The sequence below is a fragment of the Macaca nemestrina genome, chromosome 12, assembly GCF_043159975.1.
Source record: "Macaca nemestrina isolate mMacNem1 chromosome 12, mMacNem.hap1, whole genome shotgun sequence".
NCBI lineage: Eukaryota > Metazoa > Chordata > Mammalia > Primates > Cercopithecidae > Macaca > Macaca nemestrina.
The window spans coordinates 706,100-726,507 of record NC_092136.1 but is presented as its reverse complement, the minus strand read 5'-3'; the positions used below and the strand labels follow the sequence as shown (position 1 = coordinate 726,507).

Genomic DNA, 20,408 nt, shown 5'->3' with positions numbered 1-20,408 from the left:
GGGAGGCCAAGGCGGGCGAATCACAAGGTCAGGAGATTGAGACCACCCTGGCTAATACGGTGAAACCCCGTCTGTACTAAAAATACAAAAAATTAGCCAGGCATGGTGGTGGGCGGCTGTAGTTCCAGCTACTAGGGAGGCTGAGGCAGAATGGTGTGAACCCAGGAGGTGGAGCTTACAGTGAGCCGAGATCCAGCCACTGCACTCCAGCCTGGACAACAGAGCGAGACTCCATCTCAAAACAAACAAATAAATAAATAATAAAAAATAATAAAGGCCAGGCGTGGTGGCTCACGCTTGTAATCCCACCACTTTGGGAGGCCGAGGCGGGTGGATCACGAGGTCAGGAGATTGAGACCATTCTTGCTAACACGGTGAAACCCCATCTCTACTAAAAATACAAAAAATTAGCCAGGCATGGTGGTGGGCGCCTGTAGTCCCAGCTACTCAGGAGGCTGAGGCAGGAGAATGGCGTGAAACCGGGAGACGGAGCTTTCAGTGAGCTGAGATCACACCACTGCACTCCAGCCTGGGCGACAGAGCAAGACTCCGTCTCAAAAAAAAAGAAAAAGAAAAAAATATATATATATGTAAAATAATAAATAAAATAAAAAATAAATATATAAATAAGTAAATAAATAAATAAATAAATAAAAACTAAGCCAGGTGTAGTGTACCCACCTATAGTCTCAGCGACTCAGGAGACTGAGGTTGGAGGATCGACTTGAGTCTGGGCTGGCTGGGGGTGAACCATGATCGCACCACTGCACGTCAGCCTGAGCGAGAGTGAGACCCTGTCTCAAAAACAAAACAAGGCCAGGCGCGGTGGCTCAAGCCTGTAATGCCAGCACTTTGGGAGGCCAAGATGGGCGGATCACGAGGTCAGGAGTTCAAGACCATCCTGGCTAACACGGTGAAACCCCGTCTCTAGTAAAAAAATACGAAAAGCTAGCCGGACGAGGTGGCGGGCGCCTGTAGTCCCAGCTACTCAGGAGGCTGAGGCAGGAGAATGGCATAAACCCGGGAGGCGGAGCTTGCAGTGAGCTGAGATCCGGCCACCCCACTCCAGCCCCGGCACAGGCGAGACTCCTGCGCACGTGGGGCCTCTTCCAAATCTTCGGATGGAGGTACACGGGGGCAAATGCACTCTGGGATTGGGGAGGGAGGGCCAGGGTTTGGAGGGCGGAGCCAGGTGTCAGGAGCCCCCTGTGACTGGATTCTGTCGATGCTGCTGGAGCCAGCAGGGTTCAGGGTGTGATGAAGTAGGGATGGAAGTCCAGGGGCTCCTCAGGACAACCACTGACAGGGAAGCCAGGGACTTAGGGTCCTTCCCTCTCCAAGGAGAGGCCGGGAAAGGCCAGGGTTCGGGCCTTAGCCCCATTTGAGGGACTGTCGCCTTGATGGGTGGTGCTGCCTCAGCACAGGGAGACCTTTGCTCCTATTTCCACATCTGGGTCAGGCTGTTTTGGGTACATAATCTCCAGGCCCCTGGGAGGCTCAGGAGCCAGGAACTGGGCAGTCCTTCCCAGAATCCTGGCAGGGTCTGGGAGCACCCCACCATTAGGACAAGCTCCAAGGGACAGTTCAATGAGAAACCCCAGGCAGTGGGACGTCCCCCTCTCATGGTGACCTCCGGGCGAAATAGGGCCCCTCCCTTCAGGGTCCAAGGCTGGAATTGCCAGGTCTGCACTCGGAAGCCTAGGTCCACTCCTGCTGCGGGCCCCTTCCCTGAGCCTGGGCCATCCCCAGCACCAGCCTCACCCCTGCCCTGTTGTAGCGAGCACTGCTCCCTGCACTCCTTAGCTGTACCTTGCTAGGGTCATTTCTCTGCTTCCTCCTCCATCTGCTGCCCCACCCCTACTACCCAGGTTCCAGCCTCCTCCACTGCTCACCTGGCTTTACTCCCACCCTAGTCTCTGCTTTTATGGGCATCCAAAAAGGTCTTTTTAAAAATATTATTGGCCGGGCGCGGTGGCTCAAGCCTGTAATCCCAGCACTTTGGGAGGCCGAGACGGGCGGATCACGAGGTCAGGAGATCGAGACCATCCTGGCTAACACGGTGAAACCCCGTCTCTACTAAAAATACAAAAACTTAGCCGGGCGAGGTGGCAGGCGCCTGTAGTCCCAGCTACTCGGGAGGCTGAGGCAGGAGAATGGCGTAAACCTGGGAGGCGGAGCTTGCAGTGAGCTGAGATCTGGCCACTGCACTCCAGCCTGGGTGACAGAGCGAGACTCCGTCTCAAAAAAAAAATTAAAAAAATAAATAAATAAATAAAAATATTATTAAGGCCGGGCACGGTGGCTCACACCTGTAATCCTAGCACTTTGGAGGCCGAAGCGGGTGGGTTGCCTGAGCCAAGAGTTTGAGACCAGCCTGCCCAACGTGGTAAAACCCCATCTCTACAAAAAGATACAAAAAATTAGCCGGGACTGGTGGCAGGCACCTGTAATCACAGCTACTCAGGAGGCTGAGGCAGGAGAAATCACTTGAACCGGAGAGGCAGAGGTTGCAGTGAGCTGAGATCGTGCCACTGCACTCTAGTCTGGGTAACAAGAGCAAAAGTCCATCTCAAAAAGAAGAAAAACAAAATAAATAAAAAGCATCTTGGATCCCTCTCCATCTCAGTACCTTCTGTGGCTCCCTGGCTCCCCCGACAACCCACATTGCTTCCCCTCCAGGGACTCTGCCTTCCTGCAGGTCTTGGCTCCCAATCTGAGGGAGGCCTCCCCCAGTCACCCCAACTATCTTCTGTGCTATACCCTCCTGTTTATCCTCCCAGAACTAAGGAGGTCACAGAGCAGGTGCTCCCCACACCAAAGCCAGTTGGTGGGTTGCTGACCCCAAGCCCAGGGTGGGAGCGGCAGACCATCTTCTGGGTGCCTACATTGGTGGGCAAAGACCCTGAGGCTCGGGAGACAGCGTACGGAGTAGGGCCAGGAGGGCAGAGAGGCGGGGAGGGGTGGGTGATGGCCTGTCCTTAGCCCCATATTCCAGGCCAGAGCCTGTCAGGGGAGGGCAAGCCCACCCCCAAAGGACCTAGTTCAGTGAACACTTGGCCCTGCGTTCACTGCCCACAAGCCCTGAGCACATCTGCCCAGTAAGGCAGGGGTTGGCTGTGAACGGCAGAAAAACAAGCCTGAGGAGTGACTGCCCAAGTTGCTCAGGGCATTATGGCGGAGCCATGACTCCTGCAGGGAAACCCAGGGGCGTACACCACCCCCAAGCTGGACTCACTTCCTGCATCCACTTGTAAAGCCCAGGGGCTACGAATCCTGTCCTTGCAAGACCAGGCACCAAGCCACCCCAAAGACAGAGCCCTGATTACGCAAGCTCCATTTCAAATCAGCTTCTCTGCTGTTCTTTTTACAGGCAGGATGTCTGCCGCTCAGGCTGGAGTGCAGTGGCACTATCATGGCCCACTGTTAACTTCAACCTCCTGGGCAAGTGATCATCTCAATTTCTCATAGCACGGACTACAGGTGCACACCACGCCTGGATAGTTTGTTTTTTAGAGATGGGATCTTGCTATTTGCCCAGGCTGGTCTCAAACTCCTGGCCTCAAGTGATCCTCCCTCCTCGGCTTCCCAAAGTGCAGGGATCATGGGCACGAACTACTGTGCCCGGCCCGATCATATTTTTCTGGGGTGTACTAGGAGCTAGGATACCGCTTAAGGCCCACAGGAAGGGGCCCCAGGCAGCTGTGATGCCCAGACTCCCCTCCTCATGCTCATTTTGCACCAGAAACTCTTCCCCAACACCATGTTGTCCACACTTCAGCCCCAAACCTGCCCTCTTTGATGCGAAGCTGGGCAGAGACTACCGTCTGACAAAGTGCTCATGGAATACTTGAGGTATGTGTAAAAGGCTTTATTTGCAGGGGAGCAGGAATTTAATCAAAGAGGCCAAATCCCATGTCATCGTCTGACTCTTCAGACTCCTCCTTCTTCTCATCTTTCTTCTCCTCTGCTGTGGAAAAGAGGAGAGGCGTGGTGAGCACTGCCCAAGTGCCAGGCCAGTCCCCCCATGGAGACCCCACTGCAGCAACACTGTCTGAGCCCCAGCCCCTTGCCCACTCACCAGGCCACCACTTACCTGCAGCAGGCGTGGAACCAGCAGCAGGTGCTGCAGAGCCTGGGGCAGCGGAGACGGCCACAGCCCCACCGGCAGGTACACTGGCAAGCTTGCCAATACCTACAGAAAGCAGAGAGGTGAGACCAGAGCAGCTGCCCAGTCTGGGAAGCTGTTCCACAGGGAAGTCAGATGGCACCAGGGATGGCACAGGGCACCCAACATATATGGACCCACCATATGCCAAAGTCTCCCGTTCTTCCGGAACACTCCCTCCCCCAGCCACTCCTCAACAGGGACTTTTCCTATCCAGAAACTTGCCTTCTAGGAATTAGGCCCACATTACCTGCCTGCCCACTTTCCCCACCTCCACCCTCAGATGTCCGTTGGACAAACATGGTTTTTTGTTGTTTTTTTTTTTTTTTTGAGACAGAGTCTTGCTCTGTTGCCCAGGCTGGAGTTCAGTGGCACAATCTCAGCTCACTGCAAGCTCCACCTTCCAGGTTCACGCCATTCTCCTGCCTCAGCCTGCCAAGTAGCTGGGACTACAGGCGCCCGCCACCTCGCCCAGCTAATTTTTCATATCTTCAGTAGAGATGGCGTTTCACCGTGTTAGCCAAGATGGTCTCCATCTCCTGACCTTGTGATCCGCCCGCCTCGGCCTCCCAAAGTGGTGGGATTACAGGTGTGAGCCACCATGCTCGGCCTGGACAATGAGCATGCTGCTTCAGTGTCCACATCTCTGGCCACAGCCATGTGCTCATGGCTTGGCCCGTTTGCTGAGCCAGCCCTGTCCTGGTCACATGCATGGAAGACAGGAACAGCTGCCCCAACAGCTCAACTTCCAAACAACTCCCACCAGCTCAGCTGACACCAACAAAAAACCATCTGCCCAACAAAGAGGCAAGAAGCCTGTGAACATCCCTGGCACCCGTAGTCCCTGCCCCCAGCTCCTTCACAGAAAGCATGCGGTAAGAACTGCTGACATGAACTCAGTTCTCCAGACACCAAGCTTCAGAGGCAGGGCCACCTAAACGTCCACTGAGAACACAGGGTGCCCCCTGCTGCCCTGCTCCTGGGAGTGTCTAGAAGCGCCCATGACATGAGCCCACTGGAGCCCTGCTCACTCCTCAGGTGAGGCTTCTAGGGTGCTCTGGTCCACAAGCGAAACCTGGCAGGCCACAGACGGACCAGCAGGGATTAGGATGGACCATGAAAACAAATGAAAGCCCCTCCACATCAACTCACCCTGGGCAATGACGTCTTCAATGTTTTTTCCATTCAGCTCACTAATAACCTGGAGCAGATAATCACACAGCTGTTACCAGGAAAGTGCAAATGTATCCCTGGCCCTATCCCTTCCAGAATCACAGCAGGACTGGGTCCCCCACAGAGGAATACGCCCTGAAGTTTCTAGACCTGCACTGCCCAAAGGGAGCTACCACCCTCGCTTGGTAAGTGATATAAAAATAAATGGACACTAGGTTTCTTAGACTTAGGACTGAGAAGGGAACACACGGTGTCTCACCGCTTAATGTTGACTACTCACAGGTATCTTCAACACGGGCAAAATAAGCTGTCAATGAAACTGACTTTGACTTCAGGCTGGAGTGCAGTGGTGGGATCTCACTGCAGCCTTGACCTCCCGGGCTCAAGCGACTCTCCCACCTCAGTCTGGGACAACAGGTGTGAGCACACACACCTGGCTGATTTTTTTTTTTTTTTTTTTTTTTGAGACGGAGTCTTGCTCTGCCGCCCAGGCTGGAGTGCAGTGGCGGGATCGCAGCTCACTGCAAGCTCCGCCTCCCGGGTTCACGCCATTCTCCTGCCTCAGCCTCCCAAGTAGCTGGGACTACAGGCGCCCGCCACCTCGCCCGGCTAATTTTTTGTATTTTTTAGTAGAGACGGGGTTTCACTGTGTTAGCCAGGATGGTCTCGATCTCCTGACCTCGTGATCCGCCCGTCTCGGCCTCCCAAAGTGCTGGGATTACAGGCTTGAGCCACCGCGCCCGGCCTTGATTTTTTTTATTGTATTTTAGAGACAGGGCTTGGCTCTGTGGGACTGCAGTGGCACAATCACTACTCCATGCAGCCTTGACTTCCCAGGCTCAAATGAGCCTCCCGCCTCAGCCTCCTGAGTAGCTGAGACTACAGATGTGCACCACTACCTACAACTTTTTTTTTTTTCAACTTTTTCTGGAGACCAGGTTTTATGATGTTTTCCAGGCTAGTCTTGAATTCCGAGGCTCCAATAATCCATCCGCCTTGGCCTCCCAAAGTGCTGGGTGAGCCACTCGCCAGGACTGCCTTTTTTGTTTGTTTTTTAAGGAATCTTATGCATCTCACTTGTATTAAACTTCCAAAGCTCATTAATCACGACTTTGCCTCGTACCCCTCCAGCTTTTTATTTTTTCCTTTTGAGACAGGGTCTCGTTCTGTCGCCCAGTCTGCAGTGCAGTGGCACGATCTTGGCTCAGTGCAACCTCCATCTCCCGGGTTCAAGCAATTCTCCTGCCTCAGCCTCCCAAGTAGCAGGGACTACAGGCACCCACCATCAGGCCCGGCTAATTTTTGTATTTTTAGTAGAGATGGGGCTTCCAAATGTTTGCCAGGCTGGTTTCGAACTCCTGACCTCAGGTGATCCGCTCGCCTCGTCCTCCCAAAGTACTGGGACTACAGGCGTGAACCACTGCACCTGGCCCCCACCCTGCTTACTTCTCTACCCGAGACATCGCCGACTGGACTGAAACAAGCCTCTCCCCGAACCCTCCAGCATGTGGCCGGATCAGGCAGAAAAATCGCCTGTACGGCGCTCTACGGCGGCTGCGGGGCAAGGGCGGCAGCTACCTTGTTGAGTCGGTCGTCGTCCGCCTCGATGCCCACGCTGTCCAAGATCTTCTTGATGTCCTTGGCGCTGGGGGAGGAGTTACCCCCGAGGGCAGCCAGCAGGTAGGAGGCGACGTAGCGCATTCTGAGGCGGGCGGAGAGGGCGCGACGGCGGTGTTATCCCGGTGGCCTCCGGCCTGCCCACCCCGGGGCCGCCGGACGAGGCCGCGTGTGGCTCGACCAGTAGGCCTCCGTCCCGGAAAGACCCCGCCGCCCACCTCGCATGCCCGCGGACCCCGCGTCCCCAGCCCGCACCCCGGGCCGGGTCACCACACTCACGCGGCGGCGTCTGCGGCGGCGGCGGAGAGGCCTCACGCGTGCGACTTCGGCGGTGTCACGGAGGAAAAGGAAGGCGCCGATGCAAGGGGCGGGGGTAAACCGCTACCCAGAAGCCTCCGGGACTCGAGCGGGGCGCCGCATGAGGCGCCTCAGAATGGCGTCACGAGGCGCTCAGCCAATGACGATGGAGGAGAAGCCATTGACACTTCGCCCCCGGCCCCGTCAAGACAGTTTCCGCGGCACAGGCGAAGGCCAGTAGTTCCGGAAGTGGCTGCTCTTATAGCGTGGGGCGAAGGTCCCCCGAAACTCGTGGTGGCGACGGACGAAGCGAGCCCAAAGGGACGGCATCTGCCATCGGTACCTAGCGCTCCCAGCATGCCACGCGGCGCCTACAGCGCCCAACATGCAGCGCGGCTGCCACGCCCCGGACGCAACCTTCGCCCGCGAACTGCAAGTCCCATGGTGCACCGCTGCCGGAAGTGGCCTGCGCCGCCGGCCTACGCGGAACGGCACGTGGGCCCGAGCGGGGGCTGCTCGCGGTAGGCTCGCCCTGACTCTTTGGTGGTTCCCTGGCCGCGGCGACCGGTGGCCCCATGTCCAGCCGGGCTCAGTGAGGTGAGCCAGCCGCCTCGGACTTAGCGACTGCAGCCCTACCTGGGAGGCCACCCCCGTCCTGCGGGGCCAGGGCGTCCTGCCAGAGGACGAGCGCGAACCTTGGAGGGCAGGACAATGACTTGAGGCAGCGTCGCCCACTCACCCCTGGGAGGAGTGAGGTCCGAGCGGTCAGCCCCTGCGCTGGCCGCTTCGGCCCAGAACTGACCTTGGTGTCCATGTGGACATAGCACATCAGGGGACCCTGCCACATTCTCGGGTCCTGGGAGGGAACAGGGTTGGCCGTGCCTTCTAATGACTTCAGTTCTTCTGCGAGGACGCAGGAGGTGAATAAGGGGGCGATCCGAGGGATAGGGACAGAGCGCGAGTTGGTCTGGGCAGCCTGAGAAAGTCTAAGCTGAGAGATAAGGAGCCAACCCTGCCAATATCCGGGGCTAGCACCAGGAACAGGGGGTCAGATGCAGGTACCTAAGGTGCTAGCAGGCAGCGCCTGCTCCCGTGGGGCTCAAACAGCAGTGCAAACCCTGGGATGTGTATACATCAAGCATTGGAACTCGACTTCACCGTCGCCTTCTGTGGCCTCGGTGTCATTACCCCCATTTTATAGGTGAGGCGGTTGGGTACAGAAAGGTTTTCTTTTTTTTTTTTTTTTTTGAGACGGAGTCTTGCTCTGTAGCCCGGGCTGGAGTGCAGTGGCCGGATCTCAGCTCACTGCAAGCTCCGCCTCCCGGGTTCACGCCATTCTCCTGCCTCAGCCTCCGGAGTAGCTGGGACTACAGGCGCCCGCCACCTCGCCCGGCTAGTTTTTGTTTTTTTTTTTTTTTTTTTTTTTTTTGTATTTTTAGTAGAGACGGGGTTTCACCGTGTTAGCCAGGATGGTCTCGATCTCCTGACCTCGTGATCCGCCCGTCTCGGCCTCCCAAAGTGCTGGGATTACAGGCTTGAGCCACCGCGCCCGGCCCAGAAAGGTTTTCTTGCTCGAGGTCACACATCTGGGATAAAGGCGGGAAAACATCTTGCGAACAATGTGACTTTTTTATTTTGTAATTTTTGAGACTGGGCCCCATTCTGTCGCCCAGCCTGGACTGCAGTGGCTGGATCACAGCCCACTACAGCCTCAAATTCCTGGGATCAGGTGATCCTCCCACCTCAGCCTCTTAGCTGAGACCACAGGCCTGTGCCACCACACCTGGCTAAAATTTTTTGGTAGAGACAGTGTTGTTGCGACATGGGCTCAAGTGATCGTCCCACCTGGACCTCCCAAAGTGCTGGGATTACAGGTGTAATCCCAGAGTCACCATGCCTGGCCAGGATTATGGTTTCATTCAATGTTTTTTTTGTTTGTTTGTTTGTTTGTTTGTTTTGAGACGGAGTCTCACGCTGTTGCCCAGGCTGGAGTGCAGTGGCGCGATCTCGGCTCACTGCAAGCTCCGCCTCCCGGGTTCCCGCCATTCTCCTGCCTCAGCCTCCTGAGTAGCTGGGACTACAGGCGCCCGCCACCGCGCCCGGCTAATTTTTTGTATTTTTAGTAGAGACGGGGTTTCACTGTGGTCTCGATCTCCTGACCTTGTGATCCGCCCGCCTCGGCCTCCCAAAGTGCTGGGATTACAGGCTTGAGCCACCGCGCCCGGCCTTCATTCAATGTTTTAAGCAAGTCCCTTCACATTAGTGTGCAACCATCACCACTGTCCATCCCAACCTTTTTTTTTTTTTTTTTTTTTTTGGATATAGAGTCTCGCTCTGTCACTCAGGCTGGAGTGCAGTGGCGCTATCTCGGTTCACTGTAAACTCCACCTTCTGGTTTCACACCATTCTCCTGCCTCAGCCTCCCAAGTAGCTGGGACTACAGGCACCCACCACCATGCCCAGCTAATTTTTTGTATTTTTACTAGAGACGGGGTTTCACTGTGTTAGCCGGGATGGTCTCGATCTCCTGACCTCGCGATCCACCTGCCTTGGCCTCCCAAAGTGCTGGGATTACAGGCATGAACCACCGTGCCTGGCCCTAACTTTTTTTTTTTTTTTTTTGAGGAGTCTCACTGTTCCCCAGGTTGAAGTGCAGTGGCATGATCTTGGCTCATTGCAACCTCCGCCTCCTGGGTTCAACCGATTCTCCTGCCTCAGTCTTCTAAGTAGCTGGGATTACAGGCACCCACCACCATACCTGGCTAATTTTTGTATTTTTGGTACAGACGGGGTTTTACCATGTTGACCAGGCTGGTCTCAAACTCCTGACTCCAAGTGGTCTGCACACTTCGGCCTCCCAAAGTGCTGGGATTACAGGCACAAGCCACTGTGCTCAGCCCCATCTCACTTTTTTTTAACTTTTTTTTAACTTTTTTTTTATTATCCCAAACAAACTCTGTACGCATTAAAGTCCCTATTCCCTGCTCCCCCACCCTTGATAAACACATTCTACTTTCTGTTCCTATGATTTTGACAACGGTAGCACCCCGTAAGACTGAAATAATACAGTATTTTGCCTTTGTGTCTGGCCTTTTTCATTCAGCGTATTTTCAAATTTCAAGTACCTACCTAAAAGGAAGATGCTAAGACAAATTTAATATAAATACAGAGTAGTTTATGTGGGCCAAGCTTGAGGATTACATCCTGGACATAGATTTAAGTTGCCCTGAATTTTTTTTTTTTTTTTTTTTTTGAGACGGAGTCTGGCTCTGTCACCCAGGCTGGAGTGCAGTGGCTGGATCTCAGCTCACTGCAAGCTCCGCCTCCCGGGTTCCCGCCATTCTCCTGCCTCAGCCTCCCGAGTAGCTGGGACTACTTTTGCTGGGACTACAGGCGCCTGCCACCTCGCCTGGCTAGTTTTTTGTATTTTTTAGTAGAGACGGGGTTTCACCGGGTTAGCCAGGATGGTCTCGATCTCCTGACCTCGTGATCCACCCGTCTCGGCCTCCCAAAGTGCTGGGACTACAGGCTTGAGCCACCACGCCCGGCCAAGTTGCCCTGAATTTACACTTGGGTGAACAGCAGATATAAGTGGATTTTTAAAATTTATTTTTATTATTATTATTTTTTTGAGATGGCGTCTAGCTCTGTTGCCCAGGCTGGAGTGCAGTGGCGCGATCTTGGCTCACTGCAACCTCGGCTTCCCAGGTTCACGCCATTCTGCCTCAGCCTCCCGAGTAGCTGGGACTACAGGCACCCGCCACCACGCCTGGTTAATTTTTTGTATTTTTTAGTAGAGACGGGGTTTCACCGTGTTCGCCACGATGGTCTCTATCTCCTGACCTTGTGATCCGCCTGCCTCAGCCTCCCAAAGTGCTGGGATTACAGGCGTGAGCCACTGCGCCCGGCCTTAATGTTTTTTTTAATTTTAGAGACAGGATCTTGCCATGTCATACAAGCTGCTCTCCAAGTCCTGACTGACCTCAGGTGATCCACCCACCTTGACCTCCCAAAGTGCTGGGATGACAGGCATGTGTCACTGTGCCCGGCCTGTTTTTTAATCGTTTGTAGAGATGGGACCTTGCTATGTTGCTCAGGCTGGTCTCAAACTTCTGGCCTCAAGCAATCTTCCTGCCTTGGTGTCCCAAAGTGGCAGGATTACTGGTGTGAGCCACTGTACCCAACCTACAAGTGAATTTTTTTTTTTTTTTTTTTTTTGAGACGGAGTCTCGCTCTGTCGCCTAGGCTGGAGTGCAGTGGCGCGATCTCGGCTCACTGCAACCTCCACCTCCCAGGTTCACGCCATTTTTGTGATGGGGTTTCACGGTGTTAGCCAGGATGGTCTTGATCTCCTGACTTTGTGATCCGCCCGCCTCGGTCTCCCAAAGTGCTGGGATTACAGGCGTGAGCCACTGCGCCCAGACTACAAGTGGCTTTTTAAAGGCAAAAAGCGGGGACAGGAAGCAAACTGATATAATCGGGAATTCTCATTGGTTTACAGAAATGACTGATTAGTGATTACATTATTAAACTCTAAGGTGTGGGTTATAGTGCCTAGTTTGGCATTGTTAGGTTAATTTATAGTTACTTCTGGCAATACCAACCAGTTTCAAGAGACAAACACAAAGTGGACAGAGTGTGATTGTGGTCTCATTCTATGTTTCTGGCTGGATAATTGAAAAGGAACCATATTCCCTAGCTAAGTGTTATTTTTTCATAAGGTTCATCCATTTTGTAGCATGTGTCAGTATTTCAGGTCTTTTGTGTGTGTGTGAGACAGAATCCCTGTCACCCAGGCTGGAGTGTAATGGTGCAATCTTGGCTCGCTGCAACCTCTGACTCCCGGGTTCAAGCTGTTCTCTTGTCTTAGCCTCCCGAGTAGCTGGGGCTACAGGCGCCCGCCACCACGCCCAGCTAATTTTTTGTACTTTTTAGTAGAGACAGGGTTTCACCATGTTAGCCAAGATGGTCTCGATCTCCTGACCTCGTGATCCACCTGCCTTGGCCTCCCAAAGTGCTGGGATTATAGGCATGAGCCACCACGCCTGGCCTATTTTTTTTATTTTTTTGAGACGAAATCTCACTCTGTAGCCCAGGCTCGAGTGCAGTGGCCCAATCTTGGTTCACTGCAACCTCTGCCTCCCAGGTTCAAGTGATTCTCCTGCCTCAGCCTCCCGAGTACCTGGGACTACAGGCGCCCGCCACCACGCCTAGCTAATTTTTTGTATTTTTAGTAGAGATGGGGTTTCACCATGTTAGCCGGGATGGTCTTGATCTCCTGACCTCGTGATCTGCCCGACTTAGCCTCCCAAAGTGCTGGGATTACAGAATTGAGTGACCGCGCCTGGCCTTTTGTTTTTGAGAGGGAGTCTCACTCTGTCATCCAAGCTGGAATGCAGTGCCAAGATCTCAACTCACTGCAACCTCCACCCCCTGGGTTCAAGCCATTATCATGCCTCAGCCTCCAGAGTAGCTGGGATTACAGGCGCCTGCCACCAGACCCGGGTAATTTTTGTATTTTTAGTTGACACAGGGCTTCACCATATTGGCCAGGCTGGACTTGAACTCCTGATCTCAAGTGATCCACCCACCTCAGCCTCACAAAATGTTGGGATTACTGGTGTAAGCCACAGCATCAGGCCTATGGTTAGTTTTTAGAAAGATCCCTCCGGGCCCTACGTGGAAGGGGCTGGGGAGAATGGAAGCAGGGAGTCCTGGAAGAGACCTGCCCATCCCAGAGGGAGGGATGGTGGTAGCTGAGAAGTGGAAGGAAGAAGGAGCCACTGATATGACCTGAGTAAAGAAGCAGGCATAGCTGATGGTGTCTGTTCCCTCCCCAAGCATCTGCTCTGCTGGGCGAGAAAGCTGGTGAATGAAGCACAGGCCTGCTGGCGGGTATCATGTTGGTGGGGAAGGCAGACAGGGCAAATTTCAGGTTCTCGGCTGGCTTTGACCCTCACCAGCTACAGGGCCTCGGGCAAGCCTTGGGCAGTATCTGATCTTTTTTTTTTCTTTTCTTTTTGAGACGGAGTCTTGCTCTGTTGCCCAGGCTGGAGTGCAGGGGCACCATCTCTGCTCACTACAACTTCTGCCTCCTGGGTTCACGCCATTCTTCTACCTCAGCCTCCTGAGTAGCTGGGGACTACAGGCGCGCACCACCACGCCCGGCTAATTTTTGTATTTTTAGTAGAGACGGGGTTTCACCACGTTGGCCAGGCTAGTCTCAAACTCCTGACCTCGTGATCCACCTGCCTCGGCCTCCCAAACTGCTGGGATTACAGGCGTGAGCCACCGCGCCCGCTCAATATCTTCTCTCTTAAAACCTCCTTCTCGGCCGGGCGCGGTGGCTCAAGCCTGTAATCCCAGCACTTTGGGAGGCCGAGGCGGGCGGATCACAAGGTCAGGAGATCGAGACCACAGTGAAACCCCGTCTCTACTAAAAATACAAAAAATTAGCCGGGCGCGGTGGCGGGCGCCTGTAGTCCCAGCTACTCAGGAGGCTGAGGCAGGAGAATGGCGGGAACCCGGGAGGCGGAGCTTGCAGTGAGCCGAGATCGCGCCACTGCACTCCAGCCTGGGCAACAGCGTGAGACTCCGTCTCAAAAAAAAAAAAAAAAAAAAAAAACCTCCTTCTCCCCTGCGTGATTCAAGGAGGCAGTGCCAGGAGGCTCACTGCTTCTGACCCAGAGTGATGGCTCGAAAGGAAGGGTCTCAGCAGGTCCAGAGAGGAGGTCCTGGCAGGCTTCCCGGAGGAGGCCGTGGGGGCTGGTTTGGGAAGGGCACTGCAATTGTTCCGGCTTGTAGCAGGGGTGGGTGCGGGGCAGCCGCAAGAGTACTCCTGTCACCCCGGCCTGGGAACGCACCTCGGGCCGGGGCTGCAGCCTCGGAGCGGCCCGGGACCCCGAGAACCTCGGAAAGGGCGGGTTTCGCAGCCTTCCGGGCGGGGCAGGCTGGACGGCTCCGTCCCCGTGGACTAACAGGAAGCCGAGAGCAGCTGCACGGGCGGCTCGGCAGATGGACCGGTCGCGTCCGCGTCTCCGGGACTGCGACGGGCGGAGGGAAGGCGGGTCGGGGAGGAGCCGGGAGACCGCCCCCGTGGACCCCATCCCGGCGCAGGGGGCGAGTTATGACGGGGCGGGCCCAATGGGCGGGGTCTGCAGTCCCCGCCCCACCAGAAACGCGCGGGCGGGATCCCAGGAGCCGAGCGCGCGCTGAGCAGCCCCCGTTTGCGCGCCGCCTGGAGCGCAGGTACGCGCCGGCCCGGGCGGGCCGGGGCGGGGGCGCGGCGGGGGGAACGTTTGCTTTCAGGAGGGTGGGGGTCGTTCCCATCCCTGACGCCCGGGGGATCCCGAGCCTGCCTCGGGTCTGGAGCCCGCCCCCCACGCCATCTGAGCTGTCGTGCGCGGCGCACCACCCTCCCCAGTGGACCGAACTGGAAAGGGCGGGAGAGCTTTCCTCCAGGGCTCACGAATTGAGGTCCCGGCCCCAGGACCCCGAAGCTGCCCAGTGGCTCACGTCCCAGGCCCTAGCCCTTACACCGCCTTCCCTGACTTTCGGGGCGGTAGAGGAGGGTCACGGCCCTCCTGGCAAAGCCGATGTAAGTAGAAGGGGGACTCATCTCCAGAACTGGGGGACAGCCCCGATGACCTCGCAGCTCCACGGCTCCATTGGCCAGATTTCCAGGACCAGGACTGAAGCCTCACTCCCCTGGCTCTGCTGCTAATAGTGAGGTCTCCCTGCCCGGTGCTCCTGCGAGCCATGGCAGCCCCATTCTCCAACCCTCTTTCCAGTAGTGACCCAGGCCTCGGGGCTTCAGGGTGACCACAAGGTCTCCCCCACTCTACAGCCCGGGCCCAGATGGCTCAAGAGCTCCCCACTCCAGCCAGAGTCCCTGTTTCCCCAAAGAGGGAAGGGCCCACCCCAACTCCCGCTCACTTCTCCTCCTGTCTCTGTAGCTTCCCTGGGCCCTGCCTGGACAGGCCTGCCTGCGTGCTGGGACATGTCTGGCCTCCAAGGACCGTCGGTGGGCGATGGCTGCAGCGGTGGAGGGGCCAGAGCTGGAGGCAGCTGCTGCTGCAGGAGATGCTTCGGAGGATGCAGACGCAGGGTCCAGGGTGCGGCCTTTCCTGGGCGGCAACCGGCTGAGCTTGGACCTGTATCCCGGGGGCTGCCAGCGACTGCTGCACTTGTGTGTCCAGCAGCCTCTTCAGCTGCTGCAGGTGGAATTCTTGCGTCTGAGCACTCACGAGGACCCTCAGCTGCTGGAGGCCACCCTGGCCCAGCTGCCTCAGAGCCTGTCCTGCCTCCGCTCCCTGGTCCTCAAAGGTGAGCTCCACCTGTTCTGGGCCCTGTCTCCATCTCTTGCTCTGCCCTGCCTCTGCTGCACGTCCTCAAAGGCAAACCCGGGTCCCAGCCCCAGCTCCAGTCCGCCCCTCCCGGCTCCAGGTGTGAACTGTTCTGCTCTTGGTGCTGTCCAGCCCCATCGCCATCCTCGGCGATCACCACCCCCAATGTGAGGCTGGCTGGGCCCTGGCTCCCGGACCCCGAAGCTGCCCAGCGGGGGGTCTCTCCAGGCCACAGTGCAGATGATGTTCCTGGGGAAGGTTTTGGGTGATGGTTCTCAGCTGAGATGAGCCGGTGGTCTCCATCCCTGCCTCCTTCCACCTGCAGGCACCTCTCCAGTGTTTCTGTCAGTCCCTGTCTGGTTGGGGTGGGGGTGGGGTGGGAGGTCGGTGCCTCTCGAGCAGCTGTTTTCTCTGGCTGGCAGGGTCGATCTGGGACCTGGCTCTGAGGGCCACATCCGCCTCCCCCCTTCCCAGGAGGGCAACGCCGGGACACACTGGGTGCCTGTCTCCGGGGTGCCCTGACCACCCTGCCCGCTGGTCTGAGTGGCTTGGCCCATCTGGCCCACCTGGACCTGAGCTTCAACAGCCTGGAGACGCTGCCGGCCTGTGTCCTGCGGATGCGAGGTCTGGGTGCACTCTTGCTGTCTCACAACTGTCTCTCTGAGCTGCCTGAGGCTCTGGGGGCCCTCCCCGCCCTCACCTTCCTCGCGGTGACACACAACCGCCTGCAGACGCTGCCCCCAGCACTGGGGGCCCTATCCACCCTGCAGCGCCTCGATCTCTCTCAGAACCTGCTGGATACGCTACCTCCTGAGATTGGAGGCCTGGGCAGCCTCCTGGAGCTCAACCTGGCCTCCAACCGGCTACAGAGCCTCCCGGCCTCCCTGGGTGAGTAGCTGCTGCGCCCCTGGCACACTGGCCCCACGGGAGGACCCCTGAAGCCTGCCTGTCTTCCGCAGGGGCCTCTGCACCCACAGGCTTGGTCCACAGCTGCCTCTTGGGAGTCCCTCCACCTCCTTGGTCTTTGAGACTCCCTCAGCGGCTTTGTCAGAGTTCTCTGAGCCCAGCTGTGGAGAGTCTGAAATGGCTGCTCTGGGAGGCAGTGGCAGGAGTGTCCCAGTGCTACAGGCCGGGCTGGTGCCGAGCCTAAGCCAGCACCTGCCCACAGCGGGTCTTCGGTCCTTGCGGCTCCTTGTCCTGCACAGCAACCTCCTGGCGTCTGTGCCAGCCGGCCTGGCCCGCCTGCCACTCCTCACCCGGCTCGACCTAAGGGACAACCAGCTCCGGGACCTGCCCCCTGAGCTGCTAGACGCCCCCTTTGTGCGCCTGCAGGGGAACCCCCTGGGTGAGGCCTCACCAGACGTCCCAAGTTCACCAGGTGGGCTTGGTGCTAAAGGGGGGCAGACCTGGGAAAGGACGTGGGTCTCCTCACTGTCCTGACCACACGTCTGTCCCCTCCACAGTGGCAGCCCTCATTCCAGAAATGCCCAGACTGTTCTTGACCTCAGATTTGGACAGGTATGGGGTGGGTTGAGGGGGCTGGAGGGGAGTCTGTCTGCCTGTTGCCCCAGCCCCTCCGACACCTTCTCCAGAGTTTCTGGGTCCAGGCTCCGACACGTAGGCCCTTCTGGGTCTAACCTGTGGCTCGCTCCTTCCTCACTCAGCTTTCCTGTGACTCCTCGAGGCTGCTCAGTGACCCTGGCCTGTGGTGTCCGCCTGCAGTTCCCAGCGGGAGCCACCGCCACCCCCATCACCATCCGCTATCGGCTGCTGCTGCCAGAGCCAGGCCTCGTCCCCCTGGGTCCTCATGATGCCCTGCTCAGCCATGTGCTGGAGCTGCAGCCGCATGGGGTGGCCTTCCAGCAGGCATGGCCAGGGTGTGGCGGGGGGCAGTGTGTGGGCCCAGGCCTGGCCCCAGCCCTCACACCATCCTTGCCTGGCAGGATGTGGGGCTGTGGCTGCTCTTCACCCCACCACGGGCCCGGCGCTGCCGTGAAGTGGTGGTCAGGACCCGGAATGACAACAGCTGGGGTGACCTGGAGACCCACTTGGAGGAAGAGGCACCCCAGGTGAGGACCACTCAGGCCTGCCGGTGGCGACTGGGGAGCCGCTGCCCTGAGCCGTGCACCCCTGCGCAGAGCCTCGACCTGGCACCTTCCACCCCGCCCCGTCCTTCCTGGATCCTGCTCCCCCATATCCCGGGCACCTTCCACCCCACCCCGTCCCTCCTGGATCCTGCTCCCCCGTGTCCCCGGCACCTTCCACCCCGCCCCATCTCTCCTGGATCCTGCTCCCTGTGTCCTGACCCAGGCTCCTCTGACTTCCCTGCTCCCCCGTCTCAGCGGCTCTGGGCTCACTGCCAGGCACCCCACTTCTCCTGGTTCCTTGTGGTTTCCCGCCCTGTGTCCAATGCCTGCCTGGTGCCACCAGAGGGGACATTGCTGTGCTCCTCGGGTCATCCTGGGGTCAAGGTCATCTTCCCCCCTGGGGCCACTGAGGAACCTCGTCGAGTCTCCATGCAGGTATGGCCAGGACAGCACCAAGGGTGGCAGGCGGCGCCTCGGCCCACAGGCAGGTGCTCAGGGGCCCGTCTGCCTCAGGTGGTGCGCATGGCTGGCCAAGAACTGCAGGCCCTCCTAGGAGAACCAGAGGCTGCAGTGAGCCCCCTGCTGTGCCTCTCACAGAGCGGTCCCCCCAGCTTCCTCCGACCGGTCACCGTGCAGCTGCCTCTGCCCTCTGGCATCACAGGTGAGAGGTGGCCATGGGGCATACCTGGACCTGTGGCCGTAGGGTGGGGGGGGTCTCCAGCCAGGCAGTCTCAGCCCGCTGACCCTCCCATCCCCAGGCCTCAGTCTGGACCGCTCCCGTCTGCACCTGTTGTACTGGGCCCCTCCTGCAGTCACCTGGGATGACATCACAGCTCAGGTGGTCCTGGAGCTCACCCACCTGTACGCACGCTTCCAGGTCACACACTTCTCCTGGTCAGTGCCCCCCAGCTTTCTCAGCCCCCCTTCCCCAGTCTGTACAGCCCCCCTCACCCCCAGCCCTCCCAGGTACTGGCTCTGGTACACCACCAAGAACTGCGTGGGAGGCCTGGCTCGGAAGGCCTGGGAGCGGCTGCGGCTGCACCGTGTGAACCTCATCGCTCTGCAGCGGCGCCGGGACCCTGAGCAGGTCCTTCTGCAGTGCCTGCCCCGAAACAAGGTGAGGGCGCAGGCTGGAGGGCAGCAGGGTGGCGACCAGAGAGCTGGGGTGGGGTGCAGGGCTTTGGGTCGCAAGCTACACGGGCTTCCCTGCAGGTGGATGCCACCCTTCGGCGGCTGCTGGAGCGGTACCGGGGCCCCGAGCCCTCTGACACGGTGGAGATGTTCGAGGGCGAAGAGTTCTTTGCGGCCTTCGAGCGCGGCATCGACGTGGATGCTGGTAAGACCTCCCTGTCCTAGAGAGGGAGCCTTACCGTCTTCCCTGCGCCCTCCTTGCTCAGCCCACCCCTGCTCCCTAGACCGCCCTGACTGCGTGGAGGGCAGAATCTGCTTTGTCTTCTACTCGCACCTGAAGAATGTGAAGGAGGTATACGTGACTACCACTCTGGACCGGGAGGCCCAGGCTGTGCGGGGCCAGGTGGGTGAGGGGGGTGGGCGAGAGGAGAGGCCCCCCAGGCCACTTGGGCAGAGGACCGAGCTCTAAACCCCATTTGATGCCCCTTCAGGTGTCCTTCTACCGTGGCGCGGTGCCTGTGCAGGTACCCGAGGAGGCTGAGGCTGCCCGGCAGAGGAAGGGCGCAGACGCCCTGTGGATGGCCACTCTGCCCATCAAGCTGCCGGTGGGACTGAGGGACAGCAGAGGGGCGGGGCAGAACCGAGGCCCAGGGGTGACCGGGGGGCGTGGTAGAGTTGGGGTGGAGCCCAGGGCTTATTGCACTTTTTCCTTCCAACAGAGACTTCGGAGCTCTGAGGAGCCACGGCGGAGGGCTGGCCTCTCCTTGGCGCCCTTGAACCTGGGAGATGCTGAGACCGGCTTTCTGACACAGAGCAACCTGCTGAGCGTGGCTGGGCGCCTGGGTCCAGACTGGCCAACTGTGGCCCTGCACCTGGGCGTGTCCTACCGTGAGCTGCAGCGCATCCGGCACGAGTTCCGGTGAGACTCCCACTACCCGCTGGCTGCCAGCCCCAGGGCTGAGCCCTGGCTGCCTGGAGGGCCCACCTGATGCTGACAGAAGTTTCTTCCAGGGGAGGTGGGCAAAAGGCAAACACCAGGCTGGGAAAGGAAAGATCTGGCCGCAGTTGGCCCAAGGAGCCGGGAACTCCCCCATACTCCGAGGCAGAACGTGGTGGCGGGTCCTGGGCAGGTGGGTAGGACCCCTCTGTCACCTGTCTTCTGCCTACAGGGATGATCTGGATGGGCAGATCCGCCACATGCTCTTCTCCTGGGCTGAGCGCCAGGCTGGGCAGCCAGGGGCTGTGGGACTCCTGGTGCAGGCCCTGGAGCAGAGTGACCGGCAGGACGTGGCAGAAGAGGTGCGTGCAGTCTTGGAGCTCGGCTGCCGCAAGTACCAGGACGGCATCCGACGCACGGGTTTAGCCCCCAAGGACCCCGCTCTGCCTGGCTCGTCAGCTCCACAGCCCCCAGAGCCTGCCCAGGCCTAGGCCCCACAGACTTTGGGCTGGCCCGGACATTCTCCAGCGGATGGGCAGAGCCCCCACCTTCAAGCCTCTCCAGTGTGTGGGGACAGGGGTCCCCGTGGGCAACAAACCCGCACTGTTTCTTTCGCCATCTCAGAGCTCGATTTATTTGTTGGATGGAGAAGCCGT

The 20,408-nt window shown here is 58.1% G+C and overlaps 2 protein-coding genes and 1 non-coding gene across 9 annotated transcripts; 1 reads left to right on the top strand and 2 right to left on the bottom strand.

Moving 5' to 3' along the window:
* Positions 1-3,852: 3,852 nt before the first annotated feature.
* On the bottom strand, positions 3,853-7,425 carry LOC105494158 (ribosomal protein lateral stalk subunit P2). Its single transcript, XM_011762345.3, has 5 exons — positions 7,235-7,425; positions 6,917-7,040; positions 5,318-5,366; positions 4,094-4,192; positions 3,853-3,967 (listed from the first exon to the last, which is right to left on the bottom strand). Exons 2-5 carry the CDS (start codon positions 7,037-7,039, stop codon positions 3,891-3,893), a joined length of 348 nt encoding a protein of 115 aa, XP_011760647.2. The 5' UTR covers position 7,040; positions 7,235-7,425; the 3' UTR covers positions 3,853-3,890.
* LOC112428942 (small nucleolar RNA SNORA52) lies at positions 5,149-5,282 on the bottom strand. The gene has a single exon (XR_003021019.1). It is a non-coding gene; the product is annotated as a small nucleolar RNA SNORA52 (small nucleolar RNA).
* A 141-nt stretch (positions 7,426-7,566) lies between the features above and the next one.
* On the top strand, positions 7,567-20,370 carry LOC105494157 (p53-induced death domain protein 1). 7 transcript variants are annotated; one of them, XM_071074021.1, is made up of 16 exons: positions 14,397-14,500; positions 15,208-15,577; positions 16,072-16,485; positions 16,766-16,975; positions 17,061-17,115; positions 17,262-17,463; positions 17,541-17,666; positions 17,940-18,119; positions 18,198-18,345; positions 18,443-18,578; positions 18,651-18,801; positions 18,897-19,020; positions 19,100-19,218; positions 19,307-19,420; positions 19,535-19,734; positions 19,985-20,370. In XM_071074021.1, the coding sequence occupies exons 2-16, from the start codon at positions 15,283-15,285 to the stop codon at positions 20,241-20,243; spliced, it is 2,733 nt and encodes a 910-aa protein (XP_070930122.1). In that variant the 5' UTR covers positions 14,397-14,500; positions 15,208-15,282; the 3' UTR covers positions 20,244-20,370. The 7 variants fall into 7 exon arrangements, with proteins under 7 accessions (XP_070930118.1, XP_070930121.1, XP_070930122.1 ...); XM_071074017.1 differs by lacking the exon at positions 14,397-14,500 and adding an exon at positions 7,567-7,849 and having other exon boundaries at positions 18,443-18,801; XM_071074020.1 differs by lacking the exon at positions 14,397-14,500 and adding an exon at positions 7,871-8,172 and having other exon boundaries at positions 18,443-18,801.
* The last annotated feature ends 38 nt before the right edge of the window (positions 20,371-20,408 follow it).